The sequence below is a fragment of the Oryx dammah genome, unplaced genomic scaffold (assembly GCF_014754425.2).
Source record: "Oryx dammah isolate SB20612 unplaced genomic scaffold, SCBI_Odam_1.1 HiC_scaffold_3, whole genome shotgun sequence".
Lineage (NCBI taxonomy): Eukaryota > Metazoa > Chordata > Mammalia > Artiodactyla > Bovidae > Oryx > Oryx dammah.
Window position 1 is genome coordinate 68,403,809 of NW_024070187.1, and position 19,134 is coordinate 68,422,942.

At 42.8% G+C, this 19,134-nt stretch overlaps 1 protein-coding gene across 5 annotated transcripts in view; it reads right to left on the reverse strand.

The window, feature by feature from the left end:
* The window catches only part of LNX1 (ligand of numb-protein X 1), a 195,652-nt gene that overhangs the window by 20,948 nt on the left and 155,570 nt on the right, over positions 1-19,134 (reverse strand). For all 5 annotated transcript variants that reach the window (XM_040238199.1, XM_040238196.1, XM_040238195.1 and 2 more), the window contains 2 exons: positions 12,247-12,449; positions 9,459-9,830 (listed from right to left, as the gene is read on the reverse strand). In XM_040238199.1, coding sequence (XP_040094133.1) covers positions 9,459-9,830; positions 12,247-12,449 — 575 coding nt within the window. The remainder of the gene's footprint in view (positions 1-9,458; positions 9,831-12,246; positions 12,450-19,134) is intronic.

The following is a 19,134-nucleotide window of genomic DNA, read 5'->3' on the forward strand; positions in this document are numbered from 1 at the left end:
TGAGAGCTGGGGAAGGGTAGTGAGAGGTGGGGAAGGATAGTGAGAGCGGGGAAGGATAGTGAGAGCGGGGGAAGGATACTGAAGTTTCGAGATCCCCTAATGTTTGCAGTGTAGCTAGGCAGAAGAGTCACTCATAAAATTCTGAGTTGAAAAACTGAACAGGTTTTCAAGTCATGCTTGAACCATGAATGCATGGAATCTGGAGCTTTGTGTTAAAAGTCATTTGGACTCTAAGAATTCAGCTCAAGAAGAATGTTTTAAAAATCTACATACTGTTTAGTCTTATGTGCTTTAAATTTACTACCATATCACATTAAGAAAATTTGTTTAAATGGGGATTATCTTAGCTGCTCTAATCTGTAAAACACATATACATACACAGAACTCTTATTTCATTGTCAATTCTTACTGGCTCCAGGGGACAAAAGTCCTGCCCCTGAGCTCATGAACTGGAACCACCTATTTAGAACAAGTGTAGGTAATGTGAGTAGTCCATTATTATTTAATTTCTGAATCTGTTTAAAAGCCTATTATATCCTTCTAGAAAGTCTGAAGAACCTGGTTGTCAGTTGCTCTTTAGTGAAATAACTTCTCACTTAAACATTAATTCATGTGAAAGGGAAAGAAAATCACATAGACTTATATTAACGAGAGCTCATCTTATCACAACCTCTGCAAACGGTTTTGAATTCTTTCAGCTTCTGCATCAAGTCTGGTAAGCTGGCTAAGAAAAAAGGGCACAAAGGAGATACTCGAATTTAAAATCCATCATTGCTTTCTTCATTTATTAACTGTATATACATTTGAACTCCTAGATATGTATTCACGGATTCAGAATTGCAGGTAGATGAGAGCATCTCAAAGTAGGTATAACTCTCAGCAGAAATCATTCTCATATTGAATACTGGATGGATATATGTGGAACCTTCCAGGTTTGGGATGCTGAGATGTCCCAGGGTCTGAAATTGCTGGCATGTTTCTTTGTTCTATTATTTTAGGTATGACACCAGACAGTTGTCCCTTTCATGCAGAGATTCTAGTCATGGTGCTCAAAAAGCTAAAATTGACAACAAGGGAAAATAAAGTTGTACTAAGTTCTGAATAAGTCAAGTGCCCCATATTTGAAGCTTCCATCTCCACCGGGTTTCTCTCCAAGAGGCATTCAACTTTCAGCCTAACTCTGGGGTCTGGTACTTAGGGCTTCTGCTGAGTAAGCCAAGGTTAGGGCTCTACATATGTAAAGTTGGTCAAATTTAAAACAGTTGTGGCTTCTCTGGAATAACTTTTCCCTGAAATAATGTAGAAAAGGTAGAATGTGTGGGACTGTGGGTGAAAACACGACCAAAAGGGCATGTTGTCTGGGAATTTCTTTGCAAGACAAACATGATTCATGGAGTGGACACACCAGGCCAGTGCAGCCAAGGATTGGTTGGAAATTTGACTCTCAACTTTTGAAGGGCATTTGGTTTAATCCCCCCAGCCGGGTGTGTGTTACAAGTATCTCATGAATAAAATCCACACTTGAGGTCGCTTAACTGAGTTTGCTCAGCATTCTACTTTTTCCATTTCTTTTCCAACTCATTTGGCCCAATTTTTCTTCCTCCTTCTTCTTCCCCTGCCTACAAAGCACATTGGCTTTGTTTGGTAAGCAGAAGAATCTTTTAGGAAATCCCACTGTTAAGCAAGATTTTATTTCATAAGTTCACGTTCTCAGGGAAAAAATTTTTTCCTCTTCTGTTACTAATCTACAAAAGTAGAATGCCATGTGTAATCAAGATTTTTGCAAGTGACATGAGTAAGGGAGTTTTTCTTTTGTCTATTGCGAAGGATAGCTGGCAGCTGATCTCTAGACTGTGAGCTGCACAAACTGACCTGCAGAGGGAGTTGACAAGCATAACAGGGAAAAAACAGATGATCACCCAAGAGTCTGCTTTTTAAACAGAAAAGGCATGCTGAGAGTGCAGTTTCTTAATAAAGAAAAAAAGCAGGGCTCTTCATTTTCCATGGATTAATATTTTCATAAACATTGTCTATTTCCTGTTCTTACCCATTGGTACGTACAGCCTAGACTGCCTGCTCAGTGCTGACTTGACTGTATTTGGGGAGAGACGGGAACGGAGTCTAAGCTCTACGAGGCCAGGACTGCATCAGTCTCGTTCACCGTTGTCCTACACATCTCGTGACATTTAGAAGGTGCTCAACCAATAATAACTGAACAAATTCAAGGGGACAAAAAGACTTCTACCTTGGGGAAAAATAATGGAAAAGTGGATTTGGTGCTTTTCTTCAGTAAATGGTTTGACAAAAAATATCCCTATGAGATGAAATTAATGTGTGAATTATATAGCAAACTCCAGGAGATACTGAAGGACAGGGAAGCCTGGTGTGCTGCAGTTCATGGGATTGCAAAGGGTTGGACACAACTTAGCCACCGAACAACAACATAACCTGCTAAATTTATTCATTCAAATATTTATTGAGTGTCTCTTATGCCAGACATTTCTTTAATTGACTGAGGTAGACTTCTGTACTATACTATGCTAGATTGGCAAGTATTAATCAAATAATTTGTTCACTTCAGTCGCTCAGTCATGTCCAACTCTTTGCGACCCCATGAATAGCAGCAGCACACCAGGCCTCCCTGTCCATCACCAACTCCTGAGTTCACTCAGACTCACGTCCATCGAGTCAGTGATGCCATCCAGCCATCTCATCCTCAGTCGTCCCCTTCTCCTCCTGCCCCCAATCCCTCCCAGCATCAGAGTCTTTTCCAATGAGTCAACTCTTCGCATGAGGTGGCCAAAGTACTGGAGCTTCAGCTTTAGCATCATTCCTTCCAAAGAAATCCCAGGGTTGATCTCCTTCAGAATGGACTGGTTGGATCTCCTTGTAATCCAAGGGACTCTCAAGAGTCTTCTCCAACAACACAGTTCAAAAGCATCAATTCTTCGGCGCTCAGCTTTCTTCACAGTCCAACTCTCACATCCATACATGACCACTGGAAAAACCATAGCCTTGACTAGATGGACGTTATTCAGCAAAGTAATGTCTCTGCTTTTGAATATGCTATCTAGGTTGGTCATAACTTTCCTTTCAAGGAGTAAGCGTCTTTTAATTTCATGGCTGCAGTCACCATCTGCAGTGATTTTGGAGCCCCCCAAAATAAAGTCTGACACTGTTTCCACTGTTTCTCCATCTATTTCCCATGAAGTGATGGGACCGGATGCCATGATCTTCGTTTTCTGAATGTTGAGCTTTAAGCCAACTTTTTCACTCTCCTCTTTCACTTCCATCAAGAGGCTTTTTAGCTCCTCTTCACTTTCTGCCATAAGGGTGGTGTCATCTGCATATCTGAGGTTATTGATATTTCTCCCAGCAATCTTGATTCCAGTTTGTGTTTCTTCCAGTCCAGCGTTTCTCATGATGTACTCTGCATAGAAGTTAAATAAGCAGGGTGACAATATATAGCCTTGATGTACTCCTTTCCCAATTTGGAACCAGTCTGTTGTTCCATCTCCAGTTCTAACTGTTGCTTCCTGACCTGCATATAGGTTTCTCAAGAGGCAGGTTAGGTGGTCTGGTATTCCCATCTCTTTCAGAATTTTCCACAGTTGATTGTTATCCACATAGTCAAAGGCTTTGGCATAGTCAATAAAGCAGAAATAGACGTTTTTCTGGAACTCTCTTGCTTTTTCCATGATCCAGCGGATGTTGGAAATTTAATCTGTAGTTCCTCTGCCTTTTCTAAAACCAGCTTGAACATCAGGGAGTTCACAGTTCACATATTGCTGAAGCCTGGCTTGGAGAATTTTGAGCATTACTTTACTAGCATGTGAGATGAGTGCAACTGTGCGGTAGTTTGAGCATTCTTTTGCATTGCCTTTCTTTGGAATTGGAATGAAAACTGACCTTTTCCAGTCCCGTGGCCACCGCTGAGTTTTCCAAATTTGCTGGCATATTGAGTGCAGCGCTTTCACAGCATCATCTTTCAGGATTTGAAACAGCTCCACTGGAATTCCATCACCTCTACTAGCTTTGTTCGTAGTGATGTTTCTAAAGCCCGCTTGACTTCACTTTCCAAGAGGTCTGGCTCTAGATTAGTGATCACATCATCATGATTATCTGGGTCGTGAAGATCTTTTTTGTACAGTTCTTCCATGTATTCTTGCCACCTCTTCTTAATATCTTCTGCTTCTGTTAGGTCCATACCGTTTCTGTCCTTTATCGAGCCCATCTTTGCATGAAATGTTCCCTTCATATCTCTAATTTTCTTAAAGAGATCTCTAGTCTTTCCCATTCTGTTGTTTTCCTCTATTTCTTTGCATTGATTGCTGAAAAAGGTTTTCTTATCTCTTCTTGCTATTCTTTGGAACTCTGCATTCAGATGCTTATATCTTTCCTTTTCTCCTTTGCTTTTTGCTTCTCTTCTTTTCACAGCTATTTGTAAGGCCTCCCCAGACAGCCATTTTGCTTTTTTGCATTTCTTTTCCATGGGGATGGTCTTAATCCCTGTCTCCTATACAATGTCATGAACTTCATTTCATAGTTCATCAGGCACTCTATCTATCAGATCTAGGCCCTTAAATCTATTTCTCACTTCCACTGTATAATCATAAGGGATTTGATTTAGGTCATACCTGAATGGTCTAGCGGTTTTCCCTATTTTCTTCTATTTGAGTCTGAATTTGGTAATAAGGAGTTCATGATCTGAGCCACAGTCAGCTCCTGGTCTTGTTTTTGTTGACTGTATAGAGCTTCTCCATCTTTGCCTGCAAAGAATATAATCAATTTGATTTCGGCATTGACCATCTGGTGATGTCCATGTGTAGAGTCTTCTCTTGTGTTGTTGGAACAGGGTGTTTGCTATGACCAGTGCATTTTCTTGGCAAAACTCTATTAGTCTTTGCCCTACTTCAGTCCACAGTCCAAGGCCAAATTTGCCTGTTACTCCAGGTGTTTCTTGACTTCCTACTTTTGCATTCCAGTCCCCTATAATGAAAAGGACATCTTCTTGGGGTGTTAGTTCTAAAAGGTCTTGTAGGTCTTCATAAAACCAACTTCAGCTTCTTCAGCGTTACTGGTTGGGGCATAGACTTGGATAACTGTGATATTGAATGATTTGCCTTGGAGACGAACAGAGATCATTCTGTCGTTTTTGAGATTGCATCCAAGTACTGCATTTCGGACTCTTTTGTTGACCATGATGGCTAGTCCATTTCTTCTGAGGGATTCCTGCCCGCAGTAGTAGATATAATGGTCATCTGAGTTAAATTCACCCATTCCAGTCCATTTTAGTTCTCTGATTCCTAGAATGTCGATGTTCACCCTTGCCATCTCTTGTTTGACCACTTCCAATTTGCCTTGATTCATGGATCTGACATTCCAGGTTCCTATGCAATATTGCTCTTTACAGCATCGGATCTTGCTTCTATCACCAGTCACATCCACAACTGGGTATTGTTTTTGCTTTGGCTCCATCCCTTCATTCTTTCTGGAGTTATTTCTCCACTGATCTCCAGTAGCATATTGGGCACCTAATGACCTGGGGAGTTCCTCTTTTGGTATCCTATCATATTGCCTTTTCATACTGTTCATAGGGTTCTCAAGGCAAGAATACTGAAGTGGCTTGCCATTCCGTTCTCCAGTGGACCACATAGCACATAAGATTAGAGGATACAGAATTGAGGGTAGGGGATGCTACTTTAAGCAGGATGGTCAGTGAAGGTGTTTCTGAGGTAACATTTGAAGAGAGACCTGAGTGAAGTGGAAGAGTATGCAGATATCTGGAAGAGTCTTTCAGAGAGGCAAGATCATCACCCTTGGGTTGAGAAAGTTCCTCAAATGCTTGAGGAGTAATGATAGCAAGAAGGCAATGTTAAGAACATGGTTAGACAAGGGGGAGAATACCAGAAATTCTCCCATTTGCTTAAGATATGAGGTTGGAGAGACAACTAAAGACCAGATTACATGGCTCTGCTGGGCACTGGAAGGATTTGGTATTTGACTCTAAGTGTCTTGGGAAGCACTGGATGGCTGAGGGCAGGAAAGTGATATAGTGGGATTAACTCTGTAAAGTGGTCATTCTAAATGCTGTATGAGAGTGGAGATGGAAGCAAGGAGACCAGTTAAGAGGTTCTTGCAGCAGCCCAGACTAAAGGTGATGGCAGCCTGGCTGATGGAAGCCATGGAGGTGGTGAGATAGATTACAGGCAAGGGATGTGGAAGAGAGTCAAGATACTTTTTGCTCTAAGTAACTGAGTAAATGACGTTGTCATTTCTAGAGTTAAGGAAAGACTGAGGGGAAGAGCAGGTTTGGCAAGGGGTGGAGAGTGGAGAGGCTAAGGTTTCACTTTTGAATATTCAATTTGAGATGGCTTTCAGACATTCACATGGAGATACCAAGTAGGCAATTGGCCATGTAAGGGTGGTGTTCAGAAAAGCTGGGACTGGGCTTGTGAACTTGGGGATGGATGATATAAACTCCAGAAGGAAATGCCTCTTGTAACTCTGGTTTGTTCTTCATCTGCTCCACAGGGCATGACCTCAGGCCCCTTAGGGCAGATGGGCATCCACCAGATTGAGAATGACCTTGGAACTGAGACAGCATCAAAAGCCCCAGATCAGGGGCCAAAGCACCATGCAGCCTTCCTGTCCTGATGGATGGAAGAAGCAGGGGAAGTCCCCTTGCACCCTCCGCTTCAGGCTTTCCACATCTAAAATGACAATGATTTCAACCACTACTTGGTTCTCCTTCCAAAAAACAGAGATAAGATACTACACACATGATAGTGAAAAGAGTTGCCAACACCTGGAAGAACTCCATGACTGGAACCCAAGGGTAGGGAGATTTGTTTTGTACTGAGATGATCAAGTCCTTGAGGGGAGGCTCTGTCTTCTGACTGTCATCCTCATCCTCAACTACTGCTGCTGACTCTCTATCTATACTTGAAGAATGAATACTTCTTCATTCTAACCCACCAAGGGGAAGCTGACATGATGTATGGATAACCACAAACACATCTTAAGGCCTCCATTTCTGTCCCTCTCCTATGAGCTTTCCACTGCCTCTAGAGAGATCTTTCTAGAAAATCATGTCACTTTCTTTCTTAAACCCTTCCAATGATACCTCATGGCCTTAGAGGTAAAGTCTGAGCTTCTTAGCATGACTTATAAGACTCTACATGATCTGGCCCTTAGCTACCACTCCTACCTTATCTATTGTTGCTTTTAAAATTGTATACCACACTCCAGGTGTTAACCATTTCCCTACCTGGCTTTGGGGGAAGCATTCTTTTGTGTTGTATCTCCTTAGAATGACCCTCTCTGCCTCAACCACCTAGAGAACACCTTCTGATCCCTCAAAATGCCAGTTCAAGATTTTTCTTCTCTGTGAAGAATTTCTAGATCCCACTAAGTAAAAAATCTCTCCTTTGTCTGAACCAGTACCATGCTTAATTTCTCCATGACACACTATCACACCACATGGCCGTCATTCAGGAAAAAACCCACCTCTCTACTAAACTGTGGGCTCCTTTGGGAGAGCAACCTAAAAGGTTATCATCTCCCTGTTCTCTGAACGCGATCCAGACCTAGGCAAGAAGCAAAAATTTAATACATTTTGGCTAAATGAAGTAAACAGACGGGTTAGAATATCAGAGTCCAGAACAAAGCCTGTCTCTAGGAATAAAGCTGGAAGCTCAGTGAATATTAGAAAAACTCATGGTGAAAAGCAAATAATCCAATCAAAAAATGGGCAGAAGATCTGAGTGGATGTTTCTCCAAAGAAGACATACAGATAGCCAACAGGCACATGAAAAAATCTTCAACATCACTAATTATTAGAGAAAGACAAATCAAAACTACAATGAGGTATCACCTCACACCAGTGAGAATGGCCATCATCAAAAAGTCTACAAATAAATGCTGGAGAGGGTGTAGAGAAAGGGTAACCCTCTTACACTGTTGGTGGGAATGTAAATTGGTAACAGCCACTATGGAGAACAGTATGGAAGTTTCTTAAATAAACAGAGTTAGTATATGATCCTGCAATCCCACACCTAGGCATATGTCTGGAGAAAATTATAATTAAAGAAGATACGTGCAACCCTATGTTCATAGCACCACTATTTATAATAATCAAGGCATGAACACAATCTAATATTCATTGACAGAGGAATGGATAAAGAAAAGATGGTATATGTATAATGAACTATTACTCAGCAAAGTTAAAAATATTATTTTTTTCATGAAACCAAGAATTAAAAAATGCCATTTGCAGCAATATGAATGGACCTAGAGATTATCATACTAAGTGAGGTCAGACAGAAAAATACAAATATCATATGATTTTGCTAGTATGTAGAATCTTAAAAAAGATATTAATGAACTTATTTACAAAACAGAAATAAATCCACTGACTTATTGTTACCAAAGGAGAGGGGAGGGATAAATTAAGAGTTTGGGATTAACATATATACACCACTATACGTAGAATTTGTAAATCACAAGGACCTTCTGTACAGCACAGGGAACTATACTCAATATTTTGTAATAACCTGTAAGGGAAAAGAATCTGAAAAAGAATATATTTTATACATATATAAAATATATTATATATCTATATAGGTACACATCCAGTCCATGGGGTTGCAAAGACTTGGACACGATTGAGCGACTGAACTGAACATGTATATACATACATGTAAAACTGAATCATTTTGCTGTACATCTGAAACTAACACAACATTGTCAATCTAATATACTTCAATTTAAAAAGAAAACCAACAACAAAAACTCAAGGTCATCCAGCTGAAGTTAACAAGATGCGTGCTGGGGCTTGGTGGCATCATGCCTGTCAGGAGCATGAATTAGTTTGAACCAATATCAGGCTGTCATGAACTCTATTTGCCTGAGTAATAATAATTTGCATGCCTCTCTTACAGAGGGCTTCCTTAGGCTCATATTTGAGTTCCCATGGGCTTTTGAAGAGGGCTGGACTTAGCCATAGAGAGGGGGCTCAACCTTAGCCAATCCTACCATGGTCTCTGATTCGCAGGATCCCTGAAAGGCACATGGCCCAGCCTCCATGCGGGTAGCACACCGGATGTCCTCAGAGTGTATTTGCGTGACCCCAAGGTCTGTGACTACCATACTGGGTACAAGGATGATGCAGCCCTGCTGACCCTGAGTGATCTTAACCTGGTGAGGCTGCAACAGAGCCCAACGGGTCTACCTGCAGTCAGACTGGATGGCTGGCAACACTAACAGAATGCCCATGACCCTGAGACACATCATTTGCTGGAGCAATGTTCTTACCTGGCCCTTCACTCCTGACTCTTTGAAAAAGAGGCACTGCCTGTTACCCGGGGTAGAAACAGGGTAGGTGGATCAGGGTGATGAGCATTCCTGCTCATGCTGGCAAGTTTCTGACCAGGATCTTGTAATCGTCTGTGACCTACCTGAATCAGATGAGCTGCACTTTCTGGGCTGCCGTACCGAAGGTCATGCCCGTTGATGGCTAACACACGGTCATTCTCCTCCAGCTGGCCGTGTCTGTCTGCCACGCCACCGTCCAGCACGTTGAAAATAAACACCCCAGGTTCATCCACCTTGCGCACCAGTTTTATTCCAAGCTGTTCCTCTGGGCTGCTTTTGTTGAGGATCACGTGGAAACTGTCATCCCAGGGCGCGTAGGTATCCAGGGGCTGTCCGTCGGTCCTGCTCCGGAACTTCCGCTCCCGAAGCACGGTCAACCGCAGCACCTGGCATGGCTGCCGCAGGAGGCGCAGGGCGTAGTTGTGCCGGACATTGCTGATATCCATCCCGTTGACCTGGAGGAAGGGGACCTCGAATCTGGAGCCACTGAGCCATCAGCTCCACCTGCCACAATCCTGCCTAAAAGGCCCTGCCTGCACACCCACCAGGGCCCTTCCTAAAGGACCACTCTGCTCTGTCCCCTTCTTCTCTGTCCAAATGCCCAAATACCCCCATCTTCCAAGAGGACTTGTAACCCAGCTTTCTTCCACTGTTACCTGCACACCTTTTCAACTCTCTGCCTCAGCAGACAGAATCTTTTCTCAGCCCTGTCCTTACATAGGCCCTCAAGTTTAATTATATGGTCCTAACCCTCATTGCTGTTGCTTGCTAAACTTATTTTTTGGCTGAGGGAGGAAGGAAAAGGAAGAAAAAGTGGGAGAAGGCCAAAGAAGAAAAGAAAATTTTTGATTAATGATTATGTTAAAGTGCTATTTAAAGAAAACTGAGCTGAAATTTCCTTTCCAAACATCTCCAAATGAATTTTTCTCCCTAGGTCACCTGTACTGGAATTTCTAGGCTTCACAGGTATGTGTGTATGTGTGTGTGTGTGTGTGTGTGTGTGTGTTTGTGTGTGTGTGACATAGAGAATGTATGTGTACATACATGTATTTGTGTTTTGGCAAGTGTGTGAATGTGTGTGACAGTGTGTACATCTGTGAAGTCCCCAGGCAGTCTCCTACAAGGTCTTTTGCCCATGTTCTCAATAAAAGAGAAAAAAAATCTCTGTACTATTTCAAATGAACTGATGTAAATGGAAGCTTTTAGGCTCTTTTACTGAAAGGCTGGGTCCCTTTATTAAACTGCTTAAATGTCCTCCAGCTTGGCCCACTCATTTGTGCCTCACTAATAACCTGTGGGACTGATGCTGTGTGGGGCTTTCTGGTTTTAATTACTCTAGGCAGACCCAGCCTCAAGGCTTCGGCCCCCAGTGGTGGTCACTGCTTGGGAAGAAAATAATTTCACAGCAGCACTGCACTGTTCTTAAGGAAGGAGGCCCCACAGAAGAGAAACAACCTTCTTGAATTTCTATGGTTTGGGAAGATTTCTCGCACTCGGCAGCCAACTGTTAGAAGAGTCACGGAGTGAGATTTTCCCGGGCCTGCCTGCCGCGTGCAATTGCCCGTCCTCTGCTGCATCTCCAGGGATGCAGGGAGGCTCCTTCGTGCGTGGACAAGGTTCAGAACCTTTGTTCAAGCGCAGGTGAGCTCAAAGGCCTTTCTCTGCTCTGTCACCTTATCCCATGTCCAGCTTTCCCCATCGCACCCAGGCCAAGAGAAAGTCAGGGTCGCCTGCTAAACAGTCTTGGCAGCTTTTTTGCTTGCAAGTGCCAGCTGAAGGCCACAAGAATCAAAATGTTTTCCTTATGCAACCCTCCCAGGCAGCACAGCTTCCATAGAACTGGAGGGAAGCCATGTAGAGTGTTGCTAATTGCATGGCCAATCGTCCCCTGAGGTTGACGGGCCCTGCCTCGTACTCCATCTCGGAGGCCAGTGGGAATATCAGTGTTTCTACAATAACTGCTTCAAATTCTTTCTCCTCTTATTCCAAAAAATAAGAATTTCTTTGCCAGAGAAATAGCACATAATGTGTTAGGAGCTGGCCTGTCAGCAACCCAGAAGGGATAGGATGAAACTGTCATCTGAGGGTCAGACAGGAAATATATGACCAAGGGAGGGATTTTTCCTTATCACTTTTGGCACATGTTAGACTTCTGATGAACAACTCTTCCTTTGTCCTTTCTCTTCATCTGAAAATTCTTCCCGAGCATCCTTACCCTCGGCCAAGCCACAGAGGACAGTAATGCCCAAGGCGTTCTGTTCCACCACCTGTCTTCCCTGGAATGTCTGTGGGTTGGCTGAATAGCTTAGGGATTTTTTTTTTTTCTTTGCTGAAGGGTCATTAAGCTATAGGAAATTTACTTTAGGGGAGTGTGTGAATGTGAGTGATTAGATAAAATACAAAATGTTCCAGTAATCTGTTTTAAAAACAACTTAATATGCTACAGTTTTATATTGTTTTATGTTATTGTTACTTAAAGTAGGAGAAAGGGGTAGGAGAGGAAGAATGAGGAGGGAGAAGAAGGAAGAGAGAAGACTGAAGAGGTAGAGAAAGTTAGGGGAGGGGAAGACAGGAGAAGAGGAAGGAGGAGGACAGAGACAAAATGATATAGAGATAGTATTTATACAGAGAGAGAAAGAGGTCAGAAGAACAAGACAGAAGGGTTAGGGACCTACTGAAAATTACTAATCTTGTATGAAGAGTCATATCAACCTAATAACTATGGAAAGTGACTCTTCCACATTTATGTTAGTGTTTTACTTATTTGTCCAACCACTCACCCATCATAACCCTAGCCCATGCATCCAATGATTTGCTCAGAAGTGACTCTTATTAAGCCCATTTTCATGGCTCCACAGCCACAGTCTCTACCTTTAGGATGATGTCTCCTGGCAGGAGCCGGCCATCTCTGGCTATCACCCCATCACGATAAATGTGCTGGACAATGATATGGACCAGAGGAGTTTCACTGCCTCCCACAAGCCTAATGGAGAGGTTTTCATTGGGATCCGTTCGATTGATCTTGATGCTGGTAATTTCACCATCTGGAATCAGGTGATACAACCTTGGAAAGACTAAAATGGACAAAGACAGTATTTATTTAAGACACCCACCAACGACCATTTCCAACCACTTCTCTTCTTGCCAGGCTTTTGGTTCCAGCCAAACTAAACTATTCATCATTCTTTGTACATGTTTTCCATCTTCCTGCCTCTGAGCCAGCATAAGTTTCTCTGCCTGGAATGTTTTCCATCCTAGGCCTAAACCCAATTTTTCCTTCAAGGCCTGCATGAAATGATCCCTTCCAATTAAACTCTGCCCTCCTCCCGCCTCCCCTACTCTCTCTCAGCTTCCTATTTCCCACAAAGCTGTATTTCTCAGGGCACTGAGCCTTCTATTACTATTATTATTACTCATGGCCATTTCTTATACCCATCACTGGACTCTAAGATCCCTGTTTCTTAGGTCTGTGCACAGATCTCTGTACACAGAAGACTTTGTCCCATGTTTATTGAGTGAAGAGGAATGAATGAACAGTCATTATGGAATAGACCACAGTTTGCTCACTTACTTATCAAGGGGAAAAAACAGAACAAACCTGTTCTGCTCTTTCTGATTATTTTGAAGGTTTCCTCCTGGGAGGCCCTGTCTTTCAGTCTCACTGAAAAGCAGGCTCTCTCCCCATCCCTGCTGTCAGTGAAGAGAAGTCAAATGGCCTAATTCACAATCAGGAAAAGCACCCGGGCCCAGCTGGCGGTGTCAAGGGGTTCGTCCCTGATCCGCTTGCGTTGCTGAATTCAGAGCGAGAAGGAGGTTCAGAGATCTAGGCTGGGGTTTCCAAACCTTACATTTTCAGTGAGGACCCTTACCCTGGGAAGTTTTTCACAGGTTCCTCTGTCCCCATCCCCTGAGCCCACACACAGAAGACCATTTCAGGCTTTGCAGTTTGACAACCGTCAGTTCAGTCCAGTTCAGTCGCTCATTCGTGTCCAACTCTTCGTCCCCTTCTCTTCCTGCCCTCAATCTTTCCCAGCATCAGGGAAAAGAGTCAGCTCTTCGCATCAGGTGGCCAAAGTATTGGAGTTTCAGCTTCAACATCAGTCCTTCCAATGAACACCAAAGACTGATCTCCTTTAGGATGGACTGGTTGGATCTCCTTGCAGTCCAAAGGACTCTCAAGAGTCTTCTCCAACACCACACTTCAAAAGCATCAATTCTTCAGCGCTCAGCTTTCTTCACAGTCCAGCTCTCACATCCACACATGACCACTGGAAAAACCATAGCCTTGACTAGACAGAACTTTGTTGACAAAGTAATGTCTCTGCTTTTTAATATGCTATCTAGGTTGGTCATAACTTTCCTCCCAAGAAGTAAGCGTCTTTTAATTTCATGGCTGCAATCACCATCTGCAGTGATTTTGGAGCCCCCAAATAAAGTCAGCCACAGTCAAACCTTTATTTCACAAGTGAGGATGCGTGAGCTGGGAGAATGGAAGTGACATGACCAGCTAGAGGTGGTAGTTTAGTGGTGGTCTCCAGAACCGGGTCAGAACCTGGGGCTCCTGCTAGGCTCCCTCCTTCACAGCTGGCAACAGGCCCACAGGGGACTTGCTCTGTAGACACACACTCTCTTGAGCCAGCAGTGCCAACTGGTGTGGTTCTCCACCTCGGTGGAATAGAAGGGTACAGAGGCAACACCAGCTGGCCACACAACATCTAGCATGACAGGAGCCGCAGCTCTTCCCCAGATGCTGGAGGCTCGAGTCTGGACATTGAAGGTGGGGTTCCTTTTGTCTCCTGTAGCTGCTGACAGCAGCCGTTGCCCTAAGATTCTTCCTTAATTATATCACTGGGAAAGATCAAAACTGCAGGCCTGGTTCTACATAAAACACTTTTTGTGACTATTTTCAAAACCCATGACCTTAGTCCATTTTCCCTAATGAACTCCAAATTCATTAACAAGTACTCAACTCTCTAGGAATGATACAGAAAGAATTAAAATTATTTCTAAGTATTACAGAACATGATAAACAAAGAAATTTAGTGGCCAGAGGAAGCCGGGTTGTAAATGTGGGCCCTTGACTGCCGTTGGGATGTGATTTAATGTAAGCAATTGGGCTTTGTTGTGAGGCTGTGGGCAGCAGTCTTCATCTGTCAGTTCCTGGTACTAACAGTGCTTGAGTGATCAAGTTCAATTAATGTTTAAACTGCTTTGATTACCTTAAGTAGGCGCTACCCACAAGTATTTGTTGGAACAGGTCTGGTGACAAGGGAATGGAAGTTTTTTTAAAAAATCATTTTGAGCTAAGAAAGATTTGGAAATAATCATCAAAGCTGCTGATTTTTGCTCTTCTCCCCCTCCCTTTCTACGCTTTCTCCCAACAGAGTTACAAAAACCATGCTCCCAAATCTAAACCAGTCAATGCTGTTTGTTTTGATAGTCTGAAAGGACATACTCAGTCACAGTTGAAAATGTTAATTACAGCCATGATAATGAGACCTTCAAGAATTAATGAAATTTTTAATTCCCACTTGGTACTGGTCTGAAAAGAAACAGTTGTCCAATATTTTGTCCTTACTTAAGGACCAAGGAATATAGTATCATTTACCAAAAAGACGCTTACTCCTTGGAAGAAAAGTTATGACCAACCTAGATAGCATATTCAAAAGCAGAGACATTACTTTGCCGAATAACATCCGTCTAGTCAAGGCTATGGTTTTTCCTGTGGTCATGTATGGATGTGAGAGTTGGACTGTGAAGAAGGCTGAGCGCTGAAGAATTGATGCTTTTAAACTGTGGTGTTGGAGAAGACTCTTGAGAGTCCCTTGGACTGCAAGGAGATCCAACCAGTTCATTCTGAAGGAGATCAACCCTGGGATTTCTTTGGAAGGAATGATGCTGAAGCTGAAACTTCAGTACTTTGGCCACCTCATGCGAAGAGTTGACTCATTGGAAAAGACTCTGATGCTGGGAGGGATTGGGGGCAGGAGGAGAAGGGGACGACCGTGGATGAGATGGCTGGATGGCATCACGGACTCAATGGACATGAGTCTGAGTGAACTCCGGGAGATGGTGATGGACAGGGAGGCCTGGCGTGCTGCGATTCATGGGGTCGCAAAGAGTCGGACATGACTGAGTGACTGAACTGAACTGAACTGAACTGAACCAAGTGTTTATTATATGCTGACCATTCAGCTAAGCAATTTGCATGATATTTTTGTTTGTTTAGTCCTCACAATAGATTAAGATTGGAACTACGTTATTATTATCCTTTTTTTTTTAGATGATGAGACACTAAAGCTTAGAGGAGTCAAGTAAACCATCCAGGTCATATGGCTGATAAAAATTAAAGCCAATCTCTTTAGTGATATGAAAAGGATGCACAAACCATGGAAGTTCACCACAGTAACCACGGGTTACTGAAGCAATGAGACCCTAAGGTCATTTTTGAAATCTCTGTTACCTCACAAATCCTGTACCAGCCTCACTGAGTCTTAATCCCTCCCCCATTGTGAAGTAATAGGTCCTGGAGCAGAAAAGGAAATTTCCTTCTCTCCCATGCAAGCCCCTGCACACATAATGTAGCTGCAATCTTCATCTTTGTGAAATAAAGTTTTGATTCTGTTATAACTTGATGCAAAAGCATTCAGGTATATTCACTGCCCCAAGTCAAGACTCCTAAATGGCCTCCAGGACACTTCTAATCCAGCTTTATCCTCATCTTCCCCTACTTCCCAACACACAGTCAAGATCCCAGTGCTCATCCAGGTCATAACTGCCCCTTAAACACAGACTACACTGTCCCATTGGGAAGTGGTGTGTCTCTTCTGGTGGCCCCCATTTTCATTTATTTATATCTCACTCTTCATGGTATTTTCTTTTCTTTTAATCTTGAATGAACCCCTTGGAGCCAGGAACTAGATTTTATAATCTTTATATAAAAGTCCTCTGTGTGTCCTAAGTTGCTTCAGTTGTGTCTGACTCTTTGTGAATCTATGGACTGTAGCCTGCCAGGCACCTCTGTCCATGGGATTCCCGAGGCAACAATACCAGAGTGGGTTGCCATTTCCTTCTCCAGGGGATCTTCCTGACCCAGGGATTGAAGCTGTATTTCCTGTGTCTCCTGCATTGGCAGGCAGTTTCTTATATAAAATCACTGAGCCTAAATATATAAACAGCTCATGCAACTCTATCAAAAAAACCAAATAACCTGATTTAAAAAGGGAAGAAGATACAGATAGGTATTTTTCTAAAGAATACATACAGCTGGCCAACAGGCATATGAAAAGATGCTCAACATTGTTGATCACCTCACACCTGTCAGAATGGCTATCATCAAAAATTCTTCAAATAACAAATGTTGGTGAGGATGAAGAGAAAAGGGAACAGCGGTACACTGTTGGTGGGAATGTAAACTGATGCAGCCACTATAGAAAACAGTATGGCAGCTTTCAAACAACTAAAAATAGAACTATCATATGATCCAGCAATTCCATTTCTGGGTATACATCCAAAGAAAACAGAAACATTAATATGAAAAGATACATGGGCTCCAATGTTCATAACCAAGAAGTGGAAGCAACCTAAGTGTCCATCAACAGATGAATAAAGATGTGGTATGTATACAATGGAATACTACTCAGCCATAAAAAAGAATGAAGTTCTGCTATTTGCAACAGTGTAGATGGACCTGAGCATTTTATGCTAAGTAAAATAAGTCAGATAGAAAAATACAAATACTTTATGTTATCACTTCCGTGTGGAATCTAGAAAATAAAAACAAATAAAAAAACAGATTCACATATGTAGAGATCAAACTAGTAGATACCCAGTGGGGAGAGGAAAAAGAAGAGGGACACAACAGGGGAAAAGGTATAAACTGCTTATGCAAAATAAGCAAGCAATAAGGAAACATTGTACAGTACAGTGAATATAGCCAATATTTTATAATAACTTTAAATTGAGTATAATCTATAAAAATAATGAATCACTATGTTGTACATCTAAAACTAATACGATATTGTAAATCAACTATATTTTAATTTTAAAAAAGCACAAAGCTTAGGCCAATGTCCTACACATAGTAATCTCTTATTTTTAAAAGTTTCTGCAATAAACATGCAAATCAGTCTTATTCAGGGAAGAGAAAACTTTATGTGGAATGGAATTAAGGAGGCTTTTGCTTTTGAACTGTGGTGTTGGAGAAGACTCTTGAGAGTCTCTTGGACTGCAAGGAGATCCAACCAGTCCATTCTAAAGGAGATCAGTTCTGGGATTTCTTTGGAGGAAATGATGCTGAAGCTGAAACTCCAGTACTTTGGCCACCTGTTGCGAAGAGTTGACTCACTGGAAAAGACTCTGATGCTGGGAGGGATTGGGGGCAGGAGGAGAAGGGGACGACAGAGGATGAGATGGCTGGATGGCATCTCATCAATGGGCGTGAGTCTGAGTGAACTCTGGGAGTTGGTGATGGACAGGGAGGCCTGGCGTGCTGCAATTCATGGGGTCGCAAAGAGTCGGGCACAACTGAGCGACTGAACTGAACTGAACTGAATAAGGAGGAAGACTGGCAGAAATGAAGTTATGATCCTTTTATTCATTGCAGAAACATTCGGTGAAAACTATTATAGACTAGATACTGTGCTTGGCCTTGAGAACACAAAGACTTAGATAAAGAACCCCTGCCCTCACTGGTAGAGTTACAATAAAAGATGACACTGCTATAACAGAGGTACAGGTGCTTTGAGAACACAAAGGAGAGAGGACTGGGGGAGTCAAGGAGGGCTCCCAGGAGGAGGCAAAGCCTAAAGAGAAATTAGGATGCCAGCTGAAGGCAAGTGAGAGCACAGGTTGGACAGCAACATGTAAGTGAGAGACAGTATTTACACGATGGCAGACTCCAGTGTTCTTGCCTGGAGAATCCCACGGACGGGGAGCCTGGTGGGCTGCCGTCTATGGGGTCGCACAGAGTCGGACACGACTGAAGCGACTTAGCAGCAGCAGCAGTGAGAGTAGTGAGCATGTAGTATAGGTACAGGGTAAGAGGTAAGAAGGGGCTTATACAACTGCTCAAAGTTCTCTGAGAACATGATAAAGACAGAGGTTTGGGGTTTAGCCCCCAGCCTTGACGGGGCTTCCCTGGTGGCTCAGATGGAAAAGAATCTGCCTGCAATGCAGGAGACCCAGGTTTGATCCCTGGGTTGGGAAGATCCTATGGAGAAGGGAATGGCAACCCACTCCAGTATTCTTGCCTGGAGAATTCCATGGACAGAGGAGCCTGGGGGGCTACAGTCCATGGGGTCTCAAAGAGTTGGACATGACTGAGCAACTAACACTTTCACTTTCTTTCACTCCCCAACCTTGAAGGAGCAGAGGGTACTTTAATCCAGGGAGTAAATGAGTGGGCTCTGGAGCCAGAGGACACAAATTAAAATCCCAGGACCGCCATTTTCCAGCTGGGTGACTTTGGGCTAGTTACCCAGTCTCTCAAAACCTTGGTTTCTTCTTCTGTAAACTGGGAATCAGAATCCCCATATCTTATCATTGTGACCTTTAAATGCCTTAGAGCACTACCTGGCACCCAGGAAAGCTCAAAAGCATTCTTTTAGTTATTATTATTACCGCTGTGAAGTTCTAATGTAAGATGAAAATAAAAGGACAGAACAGTATTTTCTCAGGTCCATTTATATTGAAAAAAAGATATAGAATCTAAGATCCAGAAACTTTATTTGCGTGAATTTTAGAGCCACATTACTTGGA